Source organism: Erythrolamprus reginae, chromosome 7 (genome assembly GCF_031021105.1).
Source record: "Erythrolamprus reginae isolate rEryReg1 chromosome 7, rEryReg1.hap1, whole genome shotgun sequence".
Lineage (NCBI taxonomy): Eukaryota > Metazoa > Chordata > Lepidosauria > Squamata > Dipsadidae > Erythrolamprus > Erythrolamprus reginae.
Genome location: NC_091956.1, coordinates 13,806,162 through 13,820,692, shown reverse-complemented (window position 1 = coordinate 13,820,692; position 14,531 = coordinate 13,806,162). Strand labels below are relative to the sequence as shown.

Genomic DNA, 14,531 nt, shown 5'->3' with positions numbered 1-14,531 from the left:
TGTAAGGACATTTTCTGTTACCTGTGTTTTTCTTGACTTTTATAAAACTGCCTTTGCCTTTTACCAGTGTGTCTGGATTCTCTTTTTGGGTTGGCTTTTGGAGTGACCCAGACAGAACAGAACTAAGGATAAATTTCCTGACAGCTTGCCTCCAGAAGTTGTGAATGCTCCAACACTGGAGGTTTGTAAGAAGGGACGGGACAACCATTTGTCTCAAATGGTATAGGATTTCATGCCTAACTAGGGGGTTGGACTAGAAGACCTCCAAGGTCCCTTCCAACTCTGTTATTCTAAGCAGTCAGAAGAAACATTAATTTGATATACTAGCAATGCTTCACTCAGAGGTCACCTGAAGGATTAAAACATCTGAAGCATTAAAAGAACTGAAAAAATGTTGAAGCTGGTTTAGGCCTACATGTTAATTTTTTATGTTTTCATATTTTGTTAGATGAAGCAGACAAAAATTAAGTAAAAGATTAGATTTTGTATAATAAGCACATTAGATATCTGCACATTGAGATGACAAGCGACCTGAATAAATGGTTTCATGCTAATTATACTCCATTGTGGACAGATACTTGCTAAATGGTTAAAAAAAAGAATACATCTGAATTAAAGTAGCAGCATAATAGCTGGGAAAATGATGCTTCCTTTGAAGCTTTGTGGCAGAAGGGGGTTTGTACTACTGTCAAATAATTGAAAAGCAGCTGAATTAGTGGGAATTTTTCAAAATTATAGTTTTGTAAAAGGATCCAAACATAAAAGCAACCTTCAGTAGCACGTAGAACTGAGAGAGAGATGAAATGTAATTTTCATAAAACTCTATTGTAAGGACTATCAATACACCTTTGTTCTTTAATAAGGGATCCTAAAAAGCCGTAAATTCAAATTGAGGTTGTAGAGATAAATAACTGATCATACAACATTATATTTTAAGTACAAGTACTCCTCAACTTACAACTCGCTGAAAAAAGTGACTTATGACCATTTTTTCACACATGATCACTGCAATATTCCCATGGTCACATGATCAAAACTCAGATGCTAAGCAACAGGCATGGATTTATCATGGTTGCAGTGTCCCGAGGTCATATGATATCCTTTTTACAACCTTATGACAAGCAGAATCAATGAGGAAGCCAGATTCACTTAACAGTGTTACTAAGTTAACAATTACAGTGATTCATTTAACAACTGTGGCAAAAAAAATGGGGGCAAAACTCACTTAACTGTCTCACTTAGCAATAGACATTTTGGGCTCAAAAGTCAAGGACTACCCGTAAAAGAATACAGTCTTTTAAAAAATAAATTGATAATAAATATTAAAAGTGCAATTGAAATTGACACATGTGAAATAAAATCTTATGTCATAAAATACAATGTACGGTAAGCCTTTTAGGCCTTTCACTATCACCAAAATTCTGCATCCAAATTTAAGCAAAAACGTTTAGAGGCACAAACTTGGAAAAAACTAGGCTCATTCAACTTATAGAACTTCTACACAGGAATAAGAATCCTATAACAAAAGAGGCTTTTTTCCTGTTGACTGTGATAAGTATTCTTGTTTCTTAGTTGGAATGATATAGTTTTAAAAAGTAAAATAACAGTACTAAAATTCAAACTGAATTCAAAAATACAGTATAACTTAAAACAGGTGTAGGAAGTTAGCACCCACCTCTCTCAAAATGAGACCTTTTAGGAAATATTAAAAGGTAGAAACTCAGCCCCTCCCACCTTTGTCAATGGGCTATTAAGACCTGGGCCAGTCTAGTCTATATAACAAAGATCTACCTCCTTCAGGCAGAGCCATAGTAGAAATTGCCCACAGCCTTCATTACATCATCACCCAGCAAGGCTCAACTAAGCTTGGGATTCAAAACACAACCTACAGAGTTACCCTTGCATGGCCTCTCTCTCATTCTGTGTCTCCCCCACTCTCTCCATCTCCTCTCTCTGCTCCCTCTCTCTCCTGTCCACCATTAAAAACCATATTTCCAATCAGCCACCATGTTTCCAGTGCCTTTCTCCCCACTTGGAACTGAACCCAGATAGCCATTTCTTCCAATACAGGTAGCAAAGAACCAGAGTAGATATGAGATCAGTAATTTATATAAAAAAACCATTCTGATTATGATTTGTGGTACCTTAATAAAACATGAGATAAATTGAAAATTTAGAGTACAAAAAATTACCTTATAAATCTATTTTGTCGCAAATACAAGAAATGTCACAGTAAATCATTCAAGCACAATATAATGTTCCAGGCAAGATGACTATATATTAATAAAACAATCATGAGGAATCATTCACAGGGTGAGTTGAAGAATTAAGGCAATATATATTTACCTATTGTGGACCTACAGTCAAGAAAGTGATTTTCAGAAAAACTGGGAAATTTCATTGGGAAATTGAAATAATTCCTCAGCTAGCATTAATAAATACTTTTGTCCTACAAGTGCATTATTAAAATATATACAGTAATCGTTGATATAGTAGAATGTCTTATGGAAACAGCATAGCATTTGTTAAGATTTTGAAGGAACTTTGACGTTACAAATTCTATCACTAGGAAAAATTTATGGAATAATTGCATTGTAGACAAATCGATGATTAAATTCTTGCTAATTAGAAATCAGACAAAATTAGACTCATATATAGATCTGAATATTTTTATCAATTTGATGAATCAAGAACTACTGGTGGAAATCTTTTCAAAAAATACGTGGAGAATATGAAAACATGATTTTCTTCTAGCATAAAAATATGTATTTAAATATACTGAAACTGTGTACGTACAACTGCAATTTGGTTATCAAAAATAATGTTATGGACTGTGCAGGAGAACAATATTTGTAAGAATGTAAAATAATATTAAAATATCTTTAAAGTTCTCATATACATGCACAGGCAATATGTTTGCATATGTTGTAGAATAAATAAAAACAGGGTTGAAATTTATAGTAGTTGGCTGAGTTTTGTTCCTTACATTTGCATTGATAAAATGGACATAAAATACAGGTACAGTGGTACCTTAAGATACGAACCCCTCGTCTTACGAACAACTCGTGATACGAACCCGGGGTTCAGAAAAATTTTGCCTCTTCTTACGAACTTTTTTCGAGTTACGAACCTGCGTTCGGAGACTGCTGGGAAGCCCCGCGGCTGTTTTAAAAGGTAACAGCCGGGCGGCGGGGCTTCCCAGAAGCCTCCCGAACGCCGAGGCAAAATTTTGCTGAACCCCAGGTTCGGTTCAGGAGGTTGCTGGGAAGCCCCCCAGGCAGACTGCGACCTTTTAAAACACCCGCGCCGCTTCGCAGCTGTCTCCCGGAGCCGAACAGCAAAGCCTGAAGCTGAACAGCAAAGCCGAACTTCCGCATTCGGCTCCAGGAGACACATGGGAAGCGGCGCGGGTGTTTTAAAAGGTGGCAGCTGGCCTGGGGGGCTTGCCAGCAACCCCCGCACCCCGAACCCGGGTGTGGGGGGGTGCTGGCAAGCCCCCCAGGCCGGCTGCGACCTTTTAAAACACCCACGCTCTTCCCTCACCCCCGCCCCCGCAAGGCATCGCAGCGACAAGCGGGTTTTTCCGACGCGGGTCTTATGCGCCCGAGCCGGGTTTCCCCCCACATCCGGGCCCACGCACCTGTTCCAGCGGGCTATTTTCCGCCGGTAGTAACGCAGCGCCTCCTGCCCGTTGAGCAGCTTCTCGGCCGGTCTCTCGGGGGTGCTGTAGAGCGGGTGCGCGAATAGCCTCCTCAGCTTGGAGTGGGGGGGCCTGGCTGCTCAGGTTGGCGGGCGGCCGAGTCCGGAGCTTTGGACCGGCGGCGACGGCGGCTTCTTCGGCGGGGCAGGAGCAGCGGGGCTCAGCCGTCTCCGTGGCCGGACCGAGGCGCCGCCTCATTTGGGGCCAGAGGTGGAAGTAGAAATCGGCGCTGAGCAGCGCCCCGAGAAGCAGCAGAATGAGCAGCCGGTCGCACCGGGTCCCCAGCATGGTCAGCGCCGGCGGCTGGGCGAGAAGCAGGCCGGGCGCGAAGGCAGCGGCGCACGGGCGATGCCGGGCCGTGGGTGGGAAAGGAAGGCGAGCCACGCGCCTGTTTGGCCGCGAGAGCCCGGGCGAGTCCCGGCAGGGCCTCTGCCCCGCTGCCGCCGCAGGAGCAGGTGGGGGAAGCCGAGGCAAGGGAAGCAGCAGGCAGCGCCCCGCTTGTGGCCGAGAGGCGACCGGCTGCATCTTTGCCCGGTGGCCTCTCCCGAGTAGGCAGACCGTGCCGCCTCTGGAAGGATGGACGCGTTGGGCGTTTGTTTGCATCACGTGATTGACCGGGTGAAATAAAAGATCTAAAAATCCCTTGTCTCCCCAACCCGGATTTTTAGATCTTTTATTTCACCCGGTCAATCACGAGATGCAAACAAACGCCCAACGTGTCCGAAAGCCAGAGACTTTGGCAAGCGGTCTCTCCGACGAGAACCGGAGCTCGTCGGAGAGACCTCTAGCCAAAGTCTCTGGCTTTCGGACACGTTGGGCGTTTGTTTGCATCTCGTGATTGACCGGGTGAAATAAAAGATCTAAAAATCCGGGTTGGGGAGACAAGGGATTTTTAGATCTTTTATTTCACCCGGTCAATCACGTGATGCAAACAAACGCCCAACGCGTCCATCCTTCCAGAGGCGGCACGGTCTGCCTACTCGGGAGAGGCCACCGGGCAAAGATGCAGCCGGTCGCCTCTCGGCCACAAGCGGGGCGCTGCCTGCTGCTTCCCTTGCCTCGGCTTCCCCCACCTGCTCCTGCGGCGGCAGCGGGGCAGAGGCCCTGCCGGGACTCGCCCGGGCTCTCGCGGCCAAACAGGCGCGTGGCTCGCCTTCCTTTCCCACCCACGGCCCGGCATCGCCCGTGCGCCGCTGCCTTCGCGCCCGGCCTGCTTCTCGCCCAGCCGCCGGCACTGACCATGCTGGGGACCCGGCGCGACCGGCTGCTCATTCTGCTGCTTCTCGGGGCGCTGCTCAGCGCCGATTTCTACTTCCACCTCTGGCCCCAAATGAGGCGGCGCCTCGGTCCGGCCACGGAGACGGCTGAGCCCCGCTGCTCCTGCCCCGCCGAAGAAGCCGCCGTCGCCGCCGGCCAAAGCTCCGGACTCGGCCACCCGCCAACCTGAGCAGCCAGGCCCCCCCACTCCAAGCTGAGGAGGCTATTCGCGCACCCGCTCTACAGCACCCCCGAGAGGCCGGCCGAGCCCGCTGGAACAGGTGCGTGGGCCCGGACGTGGGGGGAAACGCGGCTCGGGCGCATAAGACCCGCGTTGGAAAAACCTGCTTGTCGCTGCGATGCCTTGCGGCGGCGGGGGTGAGGGAAGAGCGTGGGTGTTTTAAAAGGTCGCAGCCGGCCTGGGGGGCTTGCCAGCACCCCCCCGCACCCCGGGTGCGGGGGGTGCTGGCAAGCCCCCCAGGCCGGCTGCGACCTTTTAAAACAGCCGGAAAGCCGTTTTTTTTGGGGGGGTTTTTTTGGTTGCACGGATTAATTGACTTTACATTGTTTCCTATGGGAAACAATGTTTCGTCTTACGAACCTTTCGTCTTACGAACCTCCTCCTTGCACCAATTAAGTTCGTATCATGAGGTATTACTGTAGTTCATTTAGTGACTGCTCCAAGTTACTGACAAAAGTGACTTATGACTGTTTTTCACACTTATGACCACTACAGGATCCCATGGTCCCATGATCAAAATTGGCACTTGACAACTTGCCTGTATTTATGACAGAGGCAAGTCCTGGGATCACGTGACACCTACCCCCGTCTTTGGAGACCTTCTGACAAGCAAAGTCAATGAAGAGGTCAGATTCATTTAGCAACCATATTACTGACTTAAGAACTACAATGATTCACTTAACAATTGTGGCAAGAAAGGTCAAAAAATGTGACAAAACTCACTTAACAAACATCCCCCCTAGCAACAAAAATTTTGGGTTCAATATTGTGACCTTAAATTGAAGACTCCTTATAGCCGATTTCAACATTACCTCCCTCTAAACCAGTAGATCATACTGTGCGTAGTATAGTGATGGCAAACCATTTTCCCCTCGGGTGTGTGTTTTTTCCCTCGGGTGTGCGTTATCGCGCAAGCATGAGTGCCCATACCCATAATTCAATGCCTGGGGAGGGCGAAAACAGCTTCCCTTGACTCCCCCCCCCCCCCCGAGGCCCTCTGGAAGCTGGAAACAGCTTATTTCACCCTCCCCAGGTTCCAAAGGCTTCCCTGGAGCAGGGGGAGGGTAAAAATGCTCTCCCCCATTCCCCGGGAGGCTCTCTTGAAGCCAAAAATGCCCTCTCAGAGCTTCTGTGTGAACCAAAAATCAGCTGGCCAGCACATACATGCATGTTAGAGTTGAACTAGGGCAAAGGCTCGCGTGCCAGCAGATATGGCTCCATGTGCTGATAATACGCCATTACCTAAGCTAATAATTAAGGATTTTTTTCAACTAAAACACTTTGCAGATATTAATCATTTTAAAACAAAAGTTTCTGATAGGCACTCAAACTGAAAAGTAATTATTCAAGAGACACTGGATGAAAGCTACATTTTCTTCCCTAAAGCATCAATTTGACAAACAAAACAGAAGGGGCTGAAGAACAAAAACATTAAACAACAGCTTTTTAATGGGATTTATCAGAAGAGACCAAGGTTAAAGATCTCCATCCCCCTGCAGTCCTAATTAGGACTGCTGAGGAAAGAGGAAGGACTGTTCCTCCCACCAGCAAACTTGATCAAGAACAATGTAGAAGTTTTAGCCTCATTCCCAGCTTCACATTTCCTTCAGCAAGCATCACTGCTTTTTATTAGGGAAATTGCAGATACCACTTAACACATCCAACAATGACTGCACGCAAATGCAAAAAGGAGGGGGAAAGGAACAATCCTTTCTGTGGAGAAAAAGCATGGGAATGTAGGGTGCAGTCCGTGTTTCTTTGCTCATAAGCTTTGCTTATGTGTGGTCTTCTTTCATAAAAATTGTTCATCTCTGCATTAAGATAGGAAAAGAATGTATCAAAATTACTTTCACATGATCTGATTTGTGCTTCCCCTTTAGCTCCTAAAACATGTGGCTGAAACTTAGCTGAATTACAAGAAGTTTTGTGTGGCTTTCAGAGAATAATTTCCTAAGGCTTGCTATCTCCTAGCATTTGAAGAGAAAGAAAACTAGATGTAGGTAGCCCACAACTTACAACAGTTCGTTTAACCACTGTTCCATATTACAGCAGCTTTGAAAAAAAAGTAACTTATGACCATTTTTCACACACATTTACAGCCACCCCCTGGCCACAAGATCAAAATCTAGATGCTTGGCAACTGGTTCATGTTTATTATGGTTGCCGCACCCTGGGGTCATATGATCAGGTTTTGTGATCTTCCGAGGAGCAAAATCAATGGGGAAACCAGACTCGCTTAACATGTTTAGCAATGATTCACTTAACAACAGTGGCAAGAAAGTTTGTAAAATGGGGCAAGACTCACTTAACAAACATCTCACAGAAATTTACGGGCTCAATTGTGGTTGTAAGTTGAGGACTATCTGTACTGGCCATTCAGCGCCAAAGCTCCTTGCGGCTTCCTACTTTCACAGCCATTTCTTAAATACCAGAAAATGCTCCATAGCCTTGTCCTTCTGCAAAGGAAAATCTGCGTGAATTACAAGGCACTTCTCATTCCATTTGCTTTCTGAGTAATCTTTGTATTCCCATTCCTTTCAATGGCCGGGCTCGCATGATTGATAAGAACAGATGGAAGCAAAATTTATTAGCCTCACTGCTCAAGAGAAGAAGAAAATTAATAGAACATGCCCAAATGGCATTTTTGTAGAACTAAAAATAAATGATGAGTATATGCATTTTATATTTCACAAACAGCTTTATTTCTTTTTCAATTTGGAGTAATAAAACAAAGGAAGGCACGTCATTTGAAATGTTGTATTCAATCGCGTTCACAAGAACGAAACTGAAAACTTACAACCATTTATTCAGATGCATTCTTTCCATAGTAATACTGTACTCAATTCTACTTATATAATAAACATTAGGTACTAATGCTAATAACTAGTAGGAAGTCATTAGTAAAACTAATAAACCGAATATTATTCTCTCTGCTAAAAATTTTAAATACCGGTATATAAATGTACTATATTTACATTAGTACTAATTAGATTTATTATCAGGAATGATTTATGAAGTAGATTATTTTCAGTTATTAATATCTAATGTTTCAGCCATATATTAATATATTTTTACACAATTATGTAAGCATTCATATCTTTTAAAACTGTAAAGACAGTTGTAGGTGTTTATTTGATAAATGATAAATATTTTTTCTATGCAGAAAAAGGGATACAACAGAAATTATTTATAGCAGAATAAAGCATAACAAAAGCTTTTATCACAATGTTTTTCTTAGTGCTGTATTGCAGCAGATATACTGTATACAGAACTTTCTCTTTCTTGCATCGACAGAACAAAAAGAAACTTGCAGATGTGCTGGCTATAAAAATAAACTTCACATTAGGAAACTCTTGATTGTTTATTTCAGACATACAAATTAGTATAGTGCTATTTTTGACAAACTGAACTTGTACTGTCAAAGTGGAATGCTGGAATTGAACAGGACTGAACTGTTCAATTTATTATTTAAATTAAGAAAAATTGTATTGGATTTTAAAGTTTTGCCTACTCAGCTCCAAAAATTGGGGGGGGGAGGAAATGTAATTAAAAAACCCCTCCAAAAGTAGAATGACAATTTTAATTAAGTGAAGTACAATTTATATTTAAAATGCATGGTGGCATCTATGGTAATTTCATTTTAAATATGCAATATCAACTGAAATGATGTTTGATTATTAAAATAAAACAAATTCACTTTTGATCACAATAGGTAAATGTTTGCAAATTTCTCCCCATATTGCAGGAGGGTTCCACTATCCAGTGTAATATTGTTCTTAGAGGAACAGCTTTCTGTTCCCCTAAATCTGAATCTTGGTAGTCCTCACATGGAATGAAATTGCATTATATTGCTGACAAGATTTGGAGGTAACAGGAGCGGCTCATTTGATAACAAATGCAGTACAAGGGATTCAGTCCAGAATGGGTTGTTTTCCCTTATTCCTTCTCATGCTGCAGAGAAAACTGAGCAATACAACATGAGACCATAAGATGTAATCTCACTGTGTATAGCCAGAGTTCTCCATTCACCTTCTGCTACAGGATAGTCTTCCCTATAATACAAATACTGTACATCTCTTCGTATGGATTTCTTTAACTTCAGCCACAACCTGGGGCAAGAAGAAGGCTGAGAGATATATACTTTATAAACTGAGATGCTGTATATTTCACAAATTATTATAAAAGGTTTCAGCAACTGAAATCTCTCTGCTTCAAATATTAAGGATGTATCATTCTCTAAGAGCAATAATTCCCTTCAATTTGTTTTTAGGCTATTGTGATTCCTTTTATTTAAGTAAAGATGACATAACATCTTTTCTAATATCTCAACATTCCCAGATACTGAGGAATATGAAGGTATTTATCAGCATTTCACAGGCCTAGGACTACCAAATAACATCTCAATGTCACACTAGCAATAATTTTATTGTGTTTCATTGTAGCAGAAAACAGTCCAGAAAACATCTAGCAAACAGCAAAAGCCTCCAATTTGAACACAACAGGACAGAGCCACTTTCTATTGCTTTTGTGAAATGTGATGCAAAGTTAAAGTAAAAAGGTAAAGGTTTTTCAATCAAGCTCCACTTCTGCAGCCTTCATTCAAATCCATTCAGGACTATCCAACCCTGACCAGCTAAGTTTTCCTCACCCCACCAGGGGCTGCCATCCCCTAAGATCACCATCAAACATGATTGATTACTGGCATTTGCATGAAACAGATGACTATTCAATTATCGGGAAAGAGCCACTGGATGTTTGAGAAAAGAAATCCAATTCAGGAAGCAGAAGGACCAAAAGATGGAATAGTCAAAAGCAGACACCAAGACATGAGGGTTTTTTTCCCATTAGTGACTCGCTGTTTTATAGGAGCCAATTAAAGATGGGCATCTGAGGTGGTCAAAAGAGTCAAAATGGCAGCTTTGCCAGAATAAGACCTCCCTTCTTTGCTGGGGAGCGCAGCGGTCACCTTGGTGTGTTTTGACACACCTTTGAAGATAGCTCAAGGTCTGGTCGCTCAAATCATGCAATGAATGGGTCAAGGAACTAAGGTATGTCTAGGCCACTGAAGGTGAACCTTTTTTTGATTTGTGTGCTAAAGGGGGGGGAATGGGCGAGGGAAACACCCATAATTCCATGCACCCCCTGTGCATGACCCCTCCCCTCTTGGCACGCGATGGGACACCAGTTTTTTTGCTTTCCCCAGGCTTCAGAGCCTTTCTAGGAGAGGGGGGGGCAAAAAAGCCCCCCCCCCCGGCAGAAAACAGTGCTTCCCAACTTCCAGTGGGCCCAGAAGACCTGAAAATCAGCTGGTTAATGCATGAATGTGCGCCGGACATGAGCTCGCATGCCCACCAACATGGCTCCGCACGCCACTTGCGGCATGGATGTGACTGACATCACAGGTCTAGGCTTTTGGAGAGGCGGCTTAGGGATAGAATAATAGCATCTTCCAATACTGGAAGGGCTGTCATAGGGAAGAGAGCATCAATTTATTCTCCCTAGGACTGAGCAATGGGTAGAAGCTCATGAAAGAGAGACCCAACCTGAGGAGGAATTTCCTGATAGTGGAAACAATCAGTGGCAGTTTTGCCTCCTGGAGTTGTGGCTGCTCCATCCATGGAGGTTTTCAAGAAAAGACTGGATGGCTATTTGTCTGGGAAGGTATGAAGACTCCTGCCTTGGGCAGGGGTTGGACCAGAGGACCTCCAAGGTCCCTTCCAGCCTTTTAATTAGGAGTCATTTGAACCACAGTACTAAATTGCATCAATTGAGACTTTTCTGAAGAGATTGGACAGCAATTTGTCCAGAATGGTATAAAATGTCCTGCCTTGGACAGGGGGCTAGATTAGAAGACCTCTGGGGGTCCCTCTCGGCCCTATAAAAAAGAGTCATCTGAACCATAGAGTGAACAAATCCGAAATTGCATTAATGGAGACTTTTATGAAGAGAATGAACAGCCATTTGTCTTGGATGATATGAAGTCTCCTGCCTTGGACAGGGGGGCTAGACTAGAAGACCTCTGGGGTCCCTCCCAGCCCTATAAACAGGAGTCATCTGAACCATAGAGTGAACATAGTCACAAATTGCATTAATGGAAGGCTTTTAGGAAGAGAATGGACAGCGTGGATGGTATGATGAGGACTCCTGCCTTGGGGCATGGGTTGGACTAGGGGACCTCCAAGATCCCTCCCAGCCCTATAAGCAGGAGTCATCCGAACCACAGAGCAAACAAATCCTAAATTGCATCAACGGAGACTTTTATGAAGAGAATGGACAGTCATTTGTCCTGAATCATTTGAAGTTTCCTGCCTTGGACAGGGGGCTAGACTAGAAGACCTCTGGGGTCCCTCCCAGCCCTATAAACAGGAGCCATCTGAATTTCAGAGTGGACTTTGTCCCAAATTGCATCAAGGAGGCTTTTATTAAGAGAATGGAGTCTTGGGAGAGGGGCGGCAAACAAACAAATAATGAGCTGGCAGGGAGTGCACTACTAGAGGACCTCCAAGGTCCCTTTCCAAACCTAAGATGAAGAGGCAAATCTTAACAAGTCCTAAATTGCACAAATGTAGTTTTCAAGAAGAGATTGGACAGCCATTTGTTTAGAATAGTAGGAGGACTCCTGCCTTGGGCAGGGGTTAGACTAGAGGACCTCCAGTCCCTCCCAGCCCTATAAACAGGAGTCATCTAAGCCACAGAGCGAACAAGCCCTAAACTGCATCAATGGAGGCTTTTATGAAAAGACATTATGAGGACTCCTACCTTGGGCAGGGGGCTAGACTAGAAGACCTTTCCAGCCCTATAAACAGGAGTCATCTGAACCACAGAGTGAACAAGTCCTAAATTGCATCAATGGTGGCTTTTATGAAGAGATTGGACATCCATTTGTGCAGAATAGTACAAGGTCTACTGCCTTGGACATGGGGATAGGCTAGAAGACCCCCAAGGTCTCCCAGCCTTATAAACAGGAGTTATCTGAACCACAGAGTGAATGGTGTCCCAAATTGCATCAATTGGAAGCTTTTATGAAGGGAATGGACTGCATAGTATGAGTCCTCGGAGAAGGGCGGCATATAAATCCAATCAATCAATCAATCAATCAATCAATCAATCAAGACTCCTGCCTTGGGCAGGGGGTGAACTAGAGGACCTGCAAGGTCCCTTTCCAAACCTGAGATGAAGAAGCAAATCCGAACAAGCCCTAAATTGCACAAATGTAGTTTTTAAAAAATCATTTGGCCAGAACGATATAGGCAGGGGTGGGGATGACTTCCTGCCTTGGTCAGGTGGTGGTGGTCAGACTAGAAGACCTCCAGGGTCCCCCTCTCCAGCCCTGCCTTTGGCCCAAAAGGAAGGCGGAGGAGGATGCTCCCCGGAAAAGGAATAAAAAGGCCGGGCCAAAAGCGCAAGGGCTGCGGACAAAGAGAGAGAGATTTGGGTGGGTGGGCAGTTCAACTGACACCCCCCCCAGGAGCCCCCTCCCCTTCGGGGCCGAGCGAGCTTCCTCCTTCCCCTCCTCGCCTGCCTGTGAGGAGAAGCGGTTCCTGAGGGGGTTCCTGAGCCTCCTTTTACGCCCTCCGCTCACCCATTTACCTCAGCAAGCCATGCTGTGGGGCTTCTTCCTCGCCTTCCAAGTCCCCCCGAAAGGCCGCCGCCCTCACTCACCAACCCCCCGCCCCCGGGCCCCGGCCACACTCACCTTCCACCCTAGACCGCAGATCCGACACGGTCTTCTGAACGGCGGGCATCTCTTTCTCTCTTTTTCTCTCGCCTCAGGCGCCCGGCAGGCAAGGAGCGCGCGCGCTCTCTGCCCTCACACAAGGCGCTGAGGCGACTTTCGCGCTCCCGTGCGCGTGCGCGCTCCCTCTCCCCGCTGTTGGGGGAGGGGGGTCTCTCTCTCTCTCTCTTACACTCAACTCCCGCCTTTTCTCTTTCCTGAGGGAGACCCCTCGCGGCTGCGGTCGCGAGACCACACACCTGCGCCTGCGCGCCCGAGCTGGCCGGCTAACGCGCTCGCTAGCGCGCTTTCTGGGCTTTCGCGTGCCCGTCGATCCCTCCCACCTCCCCCCCCCGCCCCAACTGGAATGTACCAACTCCCTTGAGGGTGTGTGTTGGGGGGAGGAAAATATTTTCGACCGGCCTTTTGAGGCACACGTTAAGACAAAAAAAAAAAGACGCGCGTGCCCTTCACTCTGCCTGTATGTGTGTGGAATGGGGGGGGGGGGGTAGGGTCTTTTTTCTCTCCCCCCCCTCAACCCGATCGACTCCTCTGCGCTTTCAAGGATCGATAATGGAAGAGGCCGGATTGGAGGTGGGGGTGGGGCCTGTCAAGAAAAGGGGCGGGGCTTAGGGTATAAAAGGCCGGGTGGTGTGAGATTTATCGGCGTTTGCTGAATTGTAGGTGGGGTGGGCAGCTGGGCTTATGAGTGGTGGGTGTTCGTTGAGTGCACCCTCCCTTGTAAGGTATGAAACCTTTGAGCCTTTTTTGCACCCTGTAAGGATCTGATGGAGCCTGGATGGAAGACCACCAGGAAATCCCAAGGCTCAACCAAGGGAATTGTCTCTAGGCACAAAATGGCCATTTAGATGATTGAAAATGAATGTTTGCAGCCTTCTGTATCTTTCCAACATAATGTAATATCTGCCTGCAGCAGTGAAGCTATAGAGCAAAAATGACCCAGCAAACGTTATGATTCTGGGCTCTTGCAATATACACTGCTCAAAAAAAAAAATAAAGGGAACACTTAAACAACACAATATAACTCCAAGTAAATCAAACTTCTGTGAAATCAAACTGGTCCACTTAGGAAGCAACACTGGTTGACAATCAATTTTATTTTGCTGTCAGCACCTTCAACTTTGTACAGAAGAAAGTATTCAATGAGAATATTTCATTTAGATCTAGGATGTGTTATTTGAGTGTCCCCCTTTTTTGAGCAGTGTATATGTTTTTTTTTTTAAAAAAACCCATGCATGTACAGTAATTGTCCTATAACATCTGAGTAGTAGCCTGAACGTGGTTACTCTGTTCTGCAGGACGTGAACTGTAGCTGATGGAAAAAATCCTGTCCTGCACAAGTTATATAACACAGGTCTGGAAAAAAAAATTTTTTTTGTAATCATCGCAATTGACCTTGTATTTTTCTGAATCATTTTTTGTTCTGATTTCGAAAATGTCTATAGTTTTTCTGTTGCAGGTATAGTTTCCACGGAGCAGCATCATTTATTTATTTATTTTATTTATTTATTATTTAGATTTGTATGCCGCCCCTCTCCGCAGACTCGGGACGGCTCACAGCATAACACAACAATTTATAACAAATCTAAATATAATTA

At 45.0% G+C, this 14,531-nt stretch overlaps 1 protein-coding gene across 2 annotated transcripts in view; it reads right to left on the bottom strand.

Annotated features, from left to right (window-relative positions):
* ATP8A1 (ATPase phospholipid transporting 8A1) overlaps positions 1 to 13,177 on the bottom strand; it is an 84,023-nt gene extending 70,846 nt beyond the window's left edge. For both annotated transcript variants that reach the window (XM_070757022.1, XM_070757023.1), the window contains exon 1: positions 12,895 to 13,177. In XM_070757022.1, the coding sequence (XP_070613123.1) occupies positions 12,895 to 12,943 (49 nt within the window). In that variant the 5' untranslated portion in view covers positions 12,944 to 13,177. The remainder of the gene's footprint in view (positions 1 to 12,894) is intronic.
* Between the last annotated feature and the right edge of the window lie 1,354 nt (positions 13,178 to 14,531).